At 33.5% G+C, this 16,282-nt stretch overlaps 1 protein-coding gene across 1 annotated transcript in view; it reads right to left on the reverse strand.

The window, feature by feature from the left end:
• Positions 1 to 16,282, reverse strand: part of ZNF385D (zinc finger protein 385D) — a 741,991-nt gene that overhangs the window by 562,933 nt on the left and 162,776 nt on the right. The window contains exon 2 of the mRNA XM_081073229.1: positions 6,789 to 7,007. Coding sequence (XP_080929355.1) covers positions 6,789 to 7,007 — 219 coding nt within the window. The remainder of the gene's footprint in view (positions 1 to 6,788; positions 7,008 to 16,282) is intronic.

Genomic DNA, 16,282 nt, shown 5'->3' on the forward strand with positions numbered 1-16,282 from the left:
TTCGCGAACTTAATTATCTGACCTCGTACATGTACAATGTACACACAGAGAATCACAAATAGAAATCTCTTCTATCCCAGATAAATTCTATCCCAAAACTAGAGTATATATTTAATTCATCCTTTTTTTCTTCTTCTTAAGGCTTCCCTTAACAGCCATTTCATCTAATTTTCCACTGATAACAAGAGTCATGAAGAAGTAGAGTTCACTTCTGGGGCACAGTAGCCCAATGGGGTGTTCTCCTGATAGGGGTCAGGCTGGATTATCAGCATCAGATTGTGAAATCCCACTATTATCCCAATAAAGAGGGGTTTAACAGGGAAAGATTGGATAAAGAAATCTCTGTTTTGAAAAAGATGATATCACCCAATGTAATTTATATTAGGTCCAGGTGAAGCAATTGGCTAGTGGCTAATACTCTCTCCCTTTTAAAATGGTCACTGTGTGTTCTCTTTAGGGAAAAAGAAAATCAGTAACCAAAGCCAGAAACCTACTTAAAATTTGAACACGGTAAAATTAGCATTTATCACTCTCTTCCATATTTTTATCCTTCAATGATAAGGAAGAAACTTAGATCACTTCAACAAGAACAAAATGTAATTACATAATGTTGGGCAATTTAATACCAGCATTTATTTCAGTGCCCCCCTTGGCTGAAACTTCTAAAGGATATGATAGATAGAGAGAGGGAAGTATGAGCAAAGTATTATTCCTTATTACCATATTGCAATATGTGATATACTAATTCAGATGAAAAAATACTTAAGAAGACAGTTATCATTATTAAATAAAATGATTCCAAAATGGATTACTATCAATTCACAAGTATACTGGCAAGTTTTAATGAGTCTATTGTCATTCTATAAAAGCACAAATAGTCTTTGAAGATCAAAAGATGAGACAAATTTATATTCAAATGAGTTTATATATAAAATCAAATCTTGAGGTACTAGAAAATTCTATAATCTATTTTGGTGTTATTAACTACCAATGTTGCAGAAGAAGGAACATCTTGTAAATTGAAAATCTACTGACACTTTAAAACTCATCTGGGACAATCAACTGAAAAAGAGAATAGTGAGAGCTAGAAGGTAAAATTTTATTTAGCTTTTCTGTCAAGTAAAAGAAAATTTAATGCCAAGAGGATAGATAAGGGTGACAATACTTTAGATTTATGTGCTACAAAACAATGAGCACTAAAATACTCTGGAATACTGTTAGATAAAATGGATTATCTCATAGTGGTTTCAGCCCAATGAAAACCAGGCTTAATAAAATAACTCAAATATGACAAAGATACTGTGAATAAAATAAAGCTGCCACAATAGGTCAACTTGTTACTCAGTCCTTCAAAGCGTTAAGAACAGCTTAACCATGGTGAGCACATGAAATTGAATTAAATTATTTGGCCATAGAAGCTTCCAACATCCTGAAAGTTGTACCCTTTGTAATAGGCATTCCAAATGCTCTTCTGAACCAAAGGTTTTTTTCTAATCTTCAAATTTCTATTTTTTAAATAAAACCCCTTAAAATGACACTTCGTTTTAAACTTCATTACAATGTCAAGGTTTTTCCATTATCAAATATATGACATAGTTGGAGAGCCAATGACAAACATGAGCACAATCTCAACATTTAGCCATAAATTTTGCCCCATTACTAATTTCTTTAGAGTAATTTAAAAATACGCACCTATAAAAAGGTGAGGATTTGCAAACACTATTATGTTATGATGCATATAATATTGTACATATAATATTGGTTATTCATATTTATTTGCATACCTGGTAGAAATGTGACAAAGGTTTAGAAGTAATTAGCTTTATAGGATTCTTGGTGATTTTTATTTTATTTTTGTACATTTTGTGTACAGCCCAGATACAATATTATTTTTATCATCAGAGAATAATTATTTATAAAACTTAACCTTTTCATAAATATAAAATAAAAAACTTTATACAAAGAGAAAGTCAGGAAACTATGCAGATTATATTTCAATTTCTTTACCTTATTGTTTTCATGAGAAGGTGACGTGGAATCTCTAGAAGAGGATAGAATCTATACATTTAAACAACTTTCAATTACAGACTACCCTTATGCCACTTCTTTATCTTACCTTTTATTTGAAAAGTGTGCTAACAAAAATAAGTGCATTTCTGGAATAATAGGGAATATACAGAAGGTGCCAAAAAATGTATACACATTTTAAGAAAGGAAAAAGAAACTATTAACTGTTTTATTCTCAATATATACCAATAACAAAAGAAGAATACAAGTCACATTTCACTTCTGCAATTACAAGAGGTGCTCAAAGTGGTTACATTCAGCATCCAGACACTTCTGATTATGGTGAACTACTGCTTAGCATAGATAACATCTTTTAAAATGCATATACATTTGTTTTGGCACCCCAGGTATAGTCATAAGTTACGAAATGATCCATTTATATGATTATTTATTCTGCACAAAGCAGTTAGATTTGGTGAAGAAAATTTAAGGAAACATCAGCTTTGTTGTAATAATGTATGTTAAGTGCTTTTAAAAAAATCACATAAAGTCAATAATATAAGAAAATACCCAAATGCACGGCATAAATTTGTTTACAGTTGAATATAAATTTACCAGCAAGATTAGTATGTTGCTAATAATGTAGGCATGTACAACTTTATAAATAAAAAAGACAAGTTATTTGGCAAGTCTCTTAGTCCTTTTGATTCTTGTTATCTTATTTGTAAATTAGAATAACATTTGCTCTGCAGAATTATTAATTGGGGCTCTGTAGATGATGTATATAAAATACCTGGACAACAAATGCTAGTTTATTTTTTGTTCACTTTGCATTTGTGATGATAAAGCTCATATAAAGGCATCAAATAGAAAAAAAAAACATACGGGGAAAATAATAAATTTTGTTGCTTTTGCACAGTAATGTATATTACCCATTTTACTTATTAAGATGTAAAAAGCATTGTTGCTATCTTAGGTAGATTCCCAGGAAGTAAACTCTGAGATGACTTTGTGGACAAGTGGCGGATTAGGAATCTAGACCTGTGTTGCACAAGGAAAGCAGGACTGGGTAAAGGGTGAGGTTGAACTGGGATAGATTTACCACCCTGGCATCAGCTTCAGAGCTGGAATGGCCTTCAGGAACTATCTATCCACTTTTGAGGCTAGGGGATGGTACGCTTTGCAGTCTGCCCCCAGGTAGAGACAAAATTCAGGAGAGGTCTTTCCCTTAGCCTGAGAGCAAAGATTGGGGAGGAACTCAGCAGGCAACATTCCCAACTCATCAGGAGGGACCTTGGAGGTTCATGTCAGCATGTACTCAGGTTATGAACTTGTTTTCTGTACAACTTTACTTCTGCGAAGAGTGTAGCACTGTCAGAAATTGAAGTTAAGCCTTGCCCGTGAGAAGAATGGACTCCTCATTAGTTAATGCACATATGTTTTTTTCCACTGTGACCAATAGATGATCATTACCTCTAATAAGTGAGATGATATGAGAAACACCCTATTTTGCTCAGAAATACAGAAACTATATTTTAGAAATGGTGATGTCTGTTTTGTTCATTTTTGTTCTTTGTAGTGTATATTAGGATATGCCTCTAGACATGTAATTATATGTTCTACATTCATTCAAGACAGAAATAATATTATATTTTTTCATTCCTGAATGAATAATAAAAATCTGTTCCATGTCAATTATTTATTTTATTTGCATCCTTAAGTAAACAACTTATGAACAAGGTTGGATGAATTCAGGTAAACATCTTTATTCTTATAGTCATTCCTTGCCAATACTATATCTAATTATTTCCCATTTGAAATCTAAATTGAGGTGAAGATTTTTCTGAAGATGGAAGAAATTCACAGTAGTCATTTTGGCAAAAGTACATGTTCAAGAAGAATGAAACAACTCCCATATCTTTCACTAAATAAACTAAAAACGATAATTTTCTTGACTAAGACTTTATAGGATTCTTTATTCTGGGGAATTCCTGTTTTTAGCTTTACCATAAATAGGTATATAAGGCTTAAAATTGGGCTCCTTTCTTATTCTCAACAAGCCTGAAAAGGTACATTTTTAGAGTGGGGAGATGGGTGATATGTAAAAGAAATAATATGTTTCTATATAGTGAGGTCAATTCCCTGCAGTGATATACACTTGTAAAGGTGAAGGCTCCTCTGAAGTGTAATATTAGGTCCGACTAATATGACCTAAACCAAGTGCTCTCATTAATTGATGATTGTTTTTAATGACTTTACTAAGAGAGCCTTGGAAAAAAATAATATGGATAGAAAACATAGCAATAAAATTTTGCTATGCACCATATTGATCAATGTATTGTGGGGAATGTGATAGAATTGTATTTCTTAGTTGCTCATAAAATGATTTCTCTCCTTGAATGAAGAAAGGCATAGTTTCTACAGACTATTCATTTGGGGGAGACAATATATTTTAGAAGTGCAGTTATTGAAATGAATAAGACCCGAGTTGGCTAATTTGACCTGTTAATTGTTGTGTGACCTTCAGCACCCTATTCAATCGGTGTTATCCTTAAGTTTGACATTTATACGAGGAAGAGAATGGCAACATCTCTGTGGTTGTAAAAAAAAATAAAATAAAGGCAAGAAAATATACATAAAGCCTTTAGTACAATGCTACCCCATAATAAGTGCATTGGTGTAATTATTTTAAAATATTTGATTTGAGGAAACTAATTCCTAGCTTGAAAGTTTGTGATCATTCTAAATTTGGTCTGGGAATACCTCTGAGTTGAGTTTCTAAACCAGGCATGTCTTGAATCCTTGTTTCTTCCTATGATATCATCCATGACTTCTCCAAAAGACATTTGTAAACATCAAGGTAGGTGAAATAAAACACCAAAATTGACACTATCATCTCCTATCACGTAAATTTAAAGAAAAACAACTTGAAATTGAATCATGTTGTGCTTAAGACGATTTTACCTAAATGTCAATGATAAGGAATAGATTTTCCTTAAGAAGTTCAAAATTAGAGGCTATGAAATGTATATGTTTACACATGACTTAATAAGCACATTTGCCTTAATAATTCATCTTATGCCTACAGAATTTAGTAGTTCTCCATAACGTTCTGATGACTATTTTTATTTTTACATATCTTTGACCAATAACACCCATGATTAACTATCTGCCATGTAACAGAAGAGGAATACGGAGTTTTCCCTGCCAAAATATTCTAGCTTAATACTAAAAATCACAAAGCAAGGTAGAAATAATTTCCATTTTAAAAATGTGCTTTTTTTTCTCTTCTCATGATTTGGTAGCCTTGATGAAAACTACAAAATCATATTTAAATATCTTAATGATGCAAAATATTTGAACAGATCAAAATTCAGTATCATTTTTAAATTCCATTAACATTTTGATAAACTACATCTTTTTTATTAAATATGAAACATCCAAACAGAATACAATATTGTAACTCTTTGTAGTTGCTACTGGTTTAGCTCTCCAAAGGCCTCTATGGATGGAGGAATCCACCCCCCTCTCCCTCAGCTTTCCATGCATTTTCTAATAATCTTCCATTTGTTGCCAAAAGTATTTTTGTGCTATTTTTTAAATTTGTTTACTGCTAAATTCAACATGTACTTTAAAACAGTAGTCTAAGGTGATTAAACAAACCATGAATTTTCACTAGCAAATTTAAGTAATCTGTATGTATTAATGGATCCTGTTTTATTGGTTAAAACACAACTTAAAAGGATGTGTATTGTTTTCAAGCCAGTTGCAATCTTACTAACCGTTGACAGCCCCTAACATGCATATGATAAGGAGAAAATTCTGAGATGTCCTAAATTAAGTTACAGCAAGCCAGAGTGTAGAAGGAAGAGGCAAGAGAAGTTAATCAGTTAACAACTACAGGGCAAAACCAACACAAGCCTGCACACATTCCTGTATGTATGTTGAAACTTTGAATTACCTTCCAGGTGGCTATTTCCCTGATTATCTGAAGAGAAAAACCAGGCACCACTAACCGTTAGGCACCACGGACTACCAGACACCTCTGCTTCTCACTTACCCATGAATTTTCCAGACTAGTGTCCATGCAAAGGAGCAGATATTTCTTATGGCCTATGCACCTATCACAGAAATAGCCCCGAGTCACCTTCTCCCACCCCCTTTATCGATCACCAATGTAAATTCTATTAAAACAACGTACATCTGTCTTCCTCAAACTCTTTCCAAAATTGAAGTTTCCCTTCAACTCCAGGACATCAGACATTTTTGTCTTTTCCAAAGAGCCCTGCGCTGTTGGTGGTTCAGATTACAGGTCCCAAGACTTGGTTGGTCCTTTCCTGGTTAGCATTTTGGCTGAATAAAAACTGTCTTTCAGAAAAGCTTCTGGCTATGAAAGTTTTTTTGTTTAACACATGAAACAAACAGAAAAGCACATTATTTTATATAAAATGTACAAGGATCTCCATTTCCAAATAACTGCATTAAAGGCAAATGTCAAGGAACTCTAATGTTAACTTTTTCCAATGATAACAAAAGTCATGATCACAATCTTAACACTATCAGGTATACACAACAAACAAGAATTCTCTTCTCCTCCAAAAGCTGAGAGAAATTATTTAGTCTAATGTACTGTGCTAATAAAGTTTTTATCTAATGTTTCCCGCTCCCACCAGGTTTTAAAAAAATAGAGATTAATCCATCTCTTACCTTCGCATCGACAGGTACACAGATAACTTAAGTTGATGATGTAAAGGTGAGAATATATTTTTAGAAAAGCTTACCATTGTCGTTTTTCAGGATCCCGTTGCTCAGTTGCTTTAATCTCTTTTGATGTGACTTGCCATTATAGTGGATCTGGGCCTGAGCGGTGGAATTCAGCTGGATGTTACACACGTTGCACAAAGTGAAATTAGTATGTTTCTTTTCTCTTTCTGGTTTTTCTTCAAAGTCATCAGGTATAAATTCAGCCTCACTCTCTCCATCTTGTGCACAAGGGAAATCTACGGTTGCAAAGAAAGTTATGAACAAGCCAATCAAGATTTCTGGATTCCTTTATATTATTAAATTGGGTAGCAAATAAAGATGATCTAGACACTTAGAATTCAAAATTTCCACTACATCCCATTTTAATAGGTTGCTTTTTTAGTATCCAAATGTGAATAGCCTATTTAATAGAATAGAAATGGTAAACATTTTATTTTTTCTATGTTAAATACTGCTTTAAATGTCTGACAAGTGTTTAACACGTTATCTCATTTAATCATTGTAACACTAGGTTAGGTACTTTAGGTTTTCCTGTTGTATAGCTGAGGAAACTACGGTTTAGAGTAGTTAAGTAGCTTGCCTAGGGTTATACAGCTAATAAATGGTATAGTTGGGATAAGCATTCAGTTTTATTCATCTCCAAATCCCAAATTCTTAATCATCTTGTTTGTTAGCATTTGTTAATATATTCTATACTTTCCTTTTGACTCAACCAAATAAAATCATTTTATTTTTATATTCCTTACAAAAGTCACATCAGGATGGGAATACCCTACATATACAAACATGCTAAAACTGTTTTAACATGTAAAATTTTATATTTTATATCAGAAGTATAAAAGAGGTTCTGAACACCTCAGACAGCCTCAGTCAGAACCAGGGTACAAAAAATGTGTAATGAATCTCTGAATTGTATTTGCATATATTATTTTTTTGATAAATACATGCTTTGTATACTCAAATAAAAGAGAAAGGGGCAAATGATAATTCTAGCACCTCTGGCCTTAAGATGTTAATAATTAAGTAACTATTGCAATATACATTTTACTACTCACTTACAAATCACATAAAATAATAATGGCTCCTTCTTAAAATGTTTCTGTATTTTCACTGCACAACACTCTGCAGAACTCTTATAATCCAAATATGATTTCTCCATTCCAAATTTGTAGATTCTACAAAGATTTATTTTTTAGTCTTTAGAAATATTGACAGAGGGAAGCAATTATTACTTTAATGTGCACTTCTTAATTGCCTACTATGTGGCAGGCGCTCTTTAGGCGATGGAGATAAACTGATGAGCAGGAAAAGGATGGTCCTTGTCATTATACAACTTACTGATGATGATGGGAGGGGCACAGACTTTGCCATCACAAAGATGAGATGACAAATGCCCCAATATGTTAACAACATGCAATAATTGGTTTGCTAGTAATTGTTTTTTTTTTAAATTAAAATTAAGTATTTGCTTGCCTGTGTTTTTAATTTTGTAGTTGTAGAATTTAAATTAATCTTACAGAGTCATAGAAATCATTAAAATCGGCATACATAGGAGAACTCATCTTTGGTAAGGTACAGTTAAACTATGTATCCAAGCATAATTTGAGTAAAATAAAACTGGAAATAATAATTTTCCTGGGAGGCAACACGGTTCTTGAGGTTGATAGTCCATTATTTTGACCCACTCGAGAGCCTTCTGAAATAAAAGCTGAAATGTCAGTCCTTGTACCAAAGCATGAGGTTCGGTATCAAGACTGCCTTGAAAACTGCTGATTATCTCTTCCCCACTCCACCCAGGGTAACAGTCCATATCCCTGGTGGACCCTAATATTGATATAGCCCAACTGATTAATAATCAAAAGTTGGAGAATAGATACAAAAGGCAAATGAAGAAGTTTCCAATGACCAAAGCTGGAACAACAACCTAAAAAACATATTATTGAATTATAATCCAAAGTATAAGATAAACATCAATAGATACATATGATATAAAAAATTGGAAAGAAGATAGAAACCTAACCAATAAAAGTATTTCAAATATTTTAAATAGATATGCACTCTTAAGGAGGGATGGAGCATAACTCTCTACCCTTGAAGTGTAGGCTATACTTAGTGACTTGCTTCCATACAGTACAGTAAGGAAAGACCAAAAAAGGCACTCCACAGTGAAGAAACTTGACAAACACAACATCATCCATTTAATCGAGGCTAACAGTAGTGATAAGTCATGTAGATAGATGTATCCTTGATATCATGAGTTGAGTATGGCACGCCACCTTTGAGGTCTGCCTCACAAAAATATATAATCCAAGTCAAATCATATGAAAAACATTAGACAAACCCAAAATGAGGGACATTCTATAAAATACTCATATCTGACCATTACTCCTGAAATCTGTCAAGGTTATCAAAAAACAAAGAAAGTGAGAAATTATCACAGTCCAGGGGAGCCTAAAGAAATATCAAAACTAAACAAAATGTGGTACCCTGGATGGGATTGTGGAACCATATAAGAACTCTGGGTGAAAAAAACAAAAAAACAAAAAAACAATGAAATCTAAAGTATGAAGTTTAACTAATCATAATATATGATTTGTCCATTAATTGTGACAAACCATACTACCTGTCAAAAGTAGAGGAAACTGGGTGGGTGAGGTATATGGGACTCTACTAACTTGGCAACTTTTGTGCAAATCTCAAACTATTCTAACATAAACTTTAGCAGTATTTAAATATTTTTTAAAAGTTGGGGAATAGGGCAGGGACTACATTCTATTTCTCTCCTTGATTCTTAAAACAGGAATTTCTCTATTTTTATAAACTTGCCAACTTGTAGTACTCTAGGACAAAAACTAAAGAAAGCAGCTTTTCATCTTTTCTTTGTCCCTTGCTCTTTCATTTCCACAGCAGAAAGATTAAATTTTGTGATTGGGAGGGTGAAAGAAAGGACCACTGCCTTATGTGTGACCATCCTTCCTGTCTATGTGTTTCAAAATTAGCCTAAATTATATTCTCTTGTCTTCTCAGCTGCTATAGATGAACTTAAAGTGTAAAGGCTTCTCATCCCTGAATGGAAGGCCCAAAAGTCTCCAGCTGTCTTACTACTGGGTGAGATAAATACGATTCAGGAAGGAAAGGGTCAGAAATCTAATATGGACCATGGTTCCAAGCCATTTTCTTTAATTCAACTTTGCAAACTAAGTAAATAACCTACCAACCTACCAACAAAAAATCTAACACACCTGAACTGAGTCCTTTAGTCTATTGAAAATCTGTTCCAATCAAGATGAAGAAGGAACTATTTACACACACACACACGCATTCGCTGTGTTACCCAACAAATCTCCACGTAAGAATTCATAAACTTCAATTTTTGTTTAGTATTTCAACTCTATCACAACTCCAACAACCATCAATAAAAAACTAAAGTATCTAAAAGAGTATATAGTAGTTGACAACAATACTTAATTTTATCGAGTTTCAATAATTTCAATAATTTCAATGTTTTATTTCAAAGTTACAAGCCGGGTTCCATAGTTTCCCCATGGTTGGTGTTACTCCTTGTTCTTGGATCTGCTACCTTGTCCAAATGTAAAGCCTCTAAAATCTCTAAGAATCTTGAGATTCAAAACAATGTGAAATGCAGTATGGGAAATATAATCAATAATGTTGTCTATACTCATGCCAGATGGGCACTGGACTTATTGGGGGATCACTTCATAGATTGTGATCATGTCTGACCACTGCACTGTACACCTGAAGCTAAAGTAGAATGATACTGAATGTCAACTATAATTATATACATATATATGTATAGTATACATGAAACAAATATAAAAAAAATAAACGAAATGACAGTAGATGGCACCTGCTAATCTGAAGTTTAGAGCACAATAAACCTTACTTTAAAAGTTTTAAAAACTACCTACAAAATCATACAACTGTAAATGACATAAGTAAGCTAAAATAAATATTCTTGTTTTGCTGTGGCTTCTTCAACCAGAATATACATTTTAAATGAGGTAGATAGAGACTTCTAAGTCTAGAACACATTTAGCACAGACTTGCTCTCTTAAATTGTGGGGAAAAAATACTTTCAAAATCTTGGTTTGAAACTATATTTAGCAATCATTTTTCACCAAGAAGATAAACTTTAACTACAGTTATTTTATGGTGACAGAGTTGAAAATTGATAGTGACTGACAACCAGCTACTTACTAAAAAACATATAAATCGTATGTTCTTTGATAATGTTTTAAGTATCTTAGTTTTAATAGTATTTCTACAGAGATTAACAAGTAATACATTTGTGCAATTTCTTTCAAAATGATTTTATTTTAGAAAATGAAAATAAATGTCTAAATATTGCCCAAAGGCAAGACAAAAATGTGTTTTCAAAAATTCTCTCTGAAAGGGGAATCTACTGATATTAAATGCCCTAGAGTCTATTATATTAAGAGCTGTCTCAATTGCTTTATTATTTTTAAAATGTACTGTTTGGGGAGGACACATTAATCTAGACTTTTTCGCTAAAGGAAACTTGTTCTTTGTGTAATCTGTACAAGTTTTTATAGGGTTTGTAGTTCATACACAACTTTTCTTGAGTGACTCACTTTGAAAGAAGGTAAAAAAATACATAACAAAGATATAGTGATAATTTATGAGAATATGATTTGCAACTGTAAGATGTCATTTTGCAAAAAAACCTTTCAACATCACCTTAAAAATTAATAAAAGGTCATGGAGATCATGAATAAACATTTATAGGCTGAAACAATTAAAAAAATTATTATATTACCACTACATGATTGGATACTTGTTACTTGCAATAAAATTTCCAGAGATGACATTATAAATGAATTTTAAAATCATACATTTAATTTGAAATAAACCAGAAAAAAAGAAAAAAAAATGATTAGGTATTCGAAAGTTGGTTCTAGTGATGACAAAGACATTGTTGTCGAAGGCGTCTGTGCTGAGTTTAAATAAAATTGCTTCATAAAATTAAGATCATTAATCAAAACATTACAAGCAAATATTCAAAAATCTAGTGCCCATTCTTGAAATTTATGGAGAAAAACTGGTTATTCTTTCATCCTTTTGGTAGAAAAAAATAGGGTTTAACTTTAGTCAACATTTTCTTATATTTGAAATTACATGGCATAAGTTACATCTCTATGTATAAAGTGTGATCAAAAGATATGGTGAATGTTTAATTTTTTAAAAATTATAATAAAAGACATAGTTGCCATCAATCCCACTCAAAATACTCCCCCTTGCTTCAGGCACGCTTACCCCATCATTCTTGCCATTTTCTGAAGCAGTTCTGGAAGTCCTCTTTCTTGAGTGTCTTTAGCTGCGCTGTTGTGGCTGCCTCGATGTCCTGAATCCATTCAAGTCCTTTTCCTTTCTTCGTCATTTTGACTTTGGGGAAGAGCTTGAAGTTGCATGATGCCAAATCCAGTGAATAAGGTGGATGCGGACACACCATAATGTTTTTATTTGACAGAAATGACCATACCAGAAGTGATGGATGAGTATGACATGGAGTGTGTCATGATGGAGGATGAAGTAAAGACACTCACGAAAGAGGACTTCCAGAACTGCTTCAGAAAGTGGCAAGAACGATGGGATAAGTGTGTTTCGAAGGGAGGGGGAGTAATTTGAGGGGGATTAATGGCAATGTGTCTTTTACTGTAATAAATTTTTTTATTTAAACATTCACCATATGTTTTGATCACACAGCATACATACTTACATATATTTCAAATATGCTGTGCAAAATCAAATGAACTATTTCAGTAGTTAGCTTTTCTCTATCCCATAACCAATTTAGAGATAAAATAATATGGTACTGTAATGGTCAAATATTGAATACATATTGCATAAATAATATATGACTTACATTTATACCATTTCACCTTTGAGAAAATTATACATCACAGCATTCTTCACTTTTAAAATTGTAAATAGTGCATAATTAGTGCTATAAAGTACCAATATAAGAACAATTTTGCATTGATCTTATTCCCCACTAGAGTGCAGTGTGAATTTAAAATTAAAACCACAGCATCTGGAGAGTCCCATAACACTGGGCATAAAAATAGCATTACTGTAATTTTGTAAATATGTAATATACACATATTCATATGTACAATATTCAGCTTTAGTGGCATATATATATAATATCTAATGTATTCAACAGAAATTCACCCTAATGTAGCTACAATAATCAGACATTAATGATAAATTGGAGAAAAGTCAGAAAAGCAGGCAATATAAATCAATCATCATATGTTATCGTAAATTTTTTATTAATAAGCTGAAATTGCTTTATGTGCTCCTGACTTAAATATCATTTTGGAACATTAAAAATGAAGACGTTTTAATTGTAATATCTTACTTTATGATAGCAAAATAATATTATAGAAGATTACATGAGACAAATCAAGGTTAATGGATTGTTACTTCGATTACAGTTTTTATTACATCATGGTATCAGACTAAATTTGTCACTCTCAATAAGATTATGGTTTTCACAAGGTGAAAGAAATCTTACTGGATATCCATGAATTCACATACAAAAGTTAAACTAGGAGTGGCAGGATGAGATATAGAATGACACTTTTAAATGTATTCCTTTCCCTTTTTTTTAAGCAGTAGGTTTTTAAGATTGTAAACTCAGAATCAGAATTTATATCATGAAACCTCAGATAAAGAAAATTGTACTTTATTCTTTAAGTGACTCATCATGAAATCATGGCTAGACTATCTTTGAGACCAAACAAGAGCTCATAGTTTTATCTCAAAAATAAAAATGAAGGCAATTCTTATGTATTTATAAAAGTCATTCTTCACTTTGAACCTATATTTAATAATATGTCAGCTGTATCTTAAATTTCAATTTAATTAATATTATCCCACAGACTTTCAAAGCCCTATGAATAAACTGCATTATTATTATTATAATTTTTACAAACAAGGTGTAAATATTTTTCTATATTTTGACCTGTTTTTCAATTTGTTTTCTTTTAGAAATCTCTCCTTGAACCAGGGCCTCCTTGGCAAAACACGGCCCCTGGATTTATGTCACCCAGGATACCTGCCATCCTACCAGGGATGTTGAGGCTGGATTATACTCTTGAGGTTTCAGGTCATATATACATATATATACTTAATGAGGCTACTTTAAATATTAACCTTGTTCCCTTGAGAATGCAGCAAATATCTCTGTGCTTTCATCTGCATCCTACTTTGTATCTAAAACAGTTTATATAAAATTTAAGAGTGGTTTACCCCACAAAAAAGCTTCTGGACACCTAAATTAGAGAGGGATCGTTTGGGCTTATATCTGGTGAAAAGTTACGTCAAAGAAGAAAATAAGAGATCATTGAAAAGTGATTTGACAAATATATTTTAAGCTTCTCCAGTGTCCGGCACTCTTTTAGGTACTTGGGATATTAGCACATCACACAGCAAACATCCTAGTTCTCTGTGGAGTGTGAGAAGAAAGTGAAAATGTACGTTATAGGGCCTTTAGGATGATTTTGATAGTCAGTTACATGTTAAGGAAGAGTAAAAGTGTGGCATGTGCTGTGGTTAAGATTTGGGCTTGCAAATTCAGCAGTCAGATGTTTGAGTTGTTAGTTGAAGAAAGTTTTGATTTTTTTCCATTCATAATGCTTAAAGTCCCAGGATTTCCTTTCTTTCTCCCTCTCTTTCTCCCTCTCTTTCTCCCTCTCTTTCTTTCTCTCTTTCTTTCTCTCTTTCTTTCTCTTCCTTTCTTTCTTTTTCTCTTTCTTTCTCTCTTTCTTTCTCTTTCTTTCTCTCTTTCTTTCTCTCTTTCTTTCTCTCTTTCTCTCTCTCTCTCTCTCTCTCTCTCTCTCTCTCTCTCTCTCTCTCTCCTCTCTCTCTCTCTCTCACTCTCTCTCCCTCCCTCCCTCCCTTCCTCCTTCCCTCCCTCCTTTCCTTTTTCTTTTCATAGACTCTATAATCTTAAAATATATTTTAATGTTTTGATTATTTTAGCTGCTGTCCATGTCTAGTCTTTTTATAATGTAGACTTTCTCACCATGCTGCCTTCACCCAGTTTTATCATAACCTTTCTTATGAAGTACATAATTACTCTTAGTTCAATATTTCCTTTCACACACCATCCCCCTCAGTATCAGAGGAGCAGGGTAGATACCATTAATGATTCAGGATATCTTGGGGCTGCTTGAGAATATTTCCTCATCTCAAGGGAAAGTTTCCTGAAAATTGTGTGCATTCCAACTGTGGCAGACATACTCTCAGATGGCCCCTGTGATTTCTGCCTCATGGTCGTCAGACCTTGGCATAGTTCACTCTCTTGGAATGTAGTGTAGTCAGAACCTGTGACTCACTTCTATCAATAGAATAAAGTAGAGGGGATGGGATGTATGTGATCACATGTATGGGCTGCATAGGATTGTGTAGCATACAACAGTCATGCCCATCTTGTGAGGAGAGACTTGCTTTCCCTTGCTAGCTTTGAAAAACCAAGCTGCCTTGTTATCAATGTCTCTATGGAGAGACCTCCTTAGCAAGGAGTTTAGGGCCAACAGCCAGGATGAAACTAAGGCCAACATAAACAGCTAAGTACTACCAACAACCACATGAGTGAGGAGGAGGAGGAGGTTCCTTCCCCAAACCTTAGAGGAGACCAGTTCTGGCCGATATCTTGGTCACTTCTAGAAGCTTAACGGAATCAAAAGGTCAGCCACAACCTCCTTTCATCAGCTTTCTTATTCAGTAGTACATGTGCACATTTGCCCTATGCTCTCAGATGATACATTTTGATTAGAGCCATTTTGTTCCAAAACAGTTATACCCACACAGAAGAACTGGCATGTCACTGAGTAATTTCACTCTGAGTCAGAGCATTTCAACAAGATGATACTTTATGTTTAACTTTTCTCTTTTTGCTCATCGGCTGCAAGCGGGAGGAGGACCCAGAGACCCCCAGCTAAGCAATGTCTGGACTCCTGATGCTCAGCACTGATGAGATAATAGATCTGTGTTGTTTTAAGCCATTAAGTTTGCTGTACTAACATTATGCATCAATAGAAAACTAAACACCGCCTACCACTCCTGCATTAATTAATGCGGAAATTAGGAATTAAACCAATTTTTCAAGAAAATGTCTTTGTTTCCCAACAAAAGTCCCACAACACCTTGCCACCTCAGCTTTTTAAAAATGACTTAAGTTATTTTTCTCTTACATGGTTTAAAACATCCCAGCTATATCCTAACCCCAAATATATAAAGCATGTTTGTGAAGAAAAAAAGAGAAAAATAAATCAATGATTTCCCCCCATGAATATCTAGCTCACCCGGCAGGGCAGACATCACTGAGAATTAGGACACCCTTTCCTTCAGAGCCTGGGTTTGCTTTCACACACTCAGGAACTCCGTGTGTGGACTCACAAATTGTTCAGATGTGCCATATGATATAAAAATGCATTTGCTATACTGGATACACCGACTAATA

Source organism: Rhinolophus hipposideros (genome assembly GCF_964194185.1).
Source record: "Rhinolophus hipposideros genome assembly, chromosome: 14".
Taxonomy (NCBI): Eukaryota; Metazoa; Chordata; class Mammalia; order Chiroptera; family Rhinolophidae; genus Rhinolophus; species Rhinolophus hipposideros.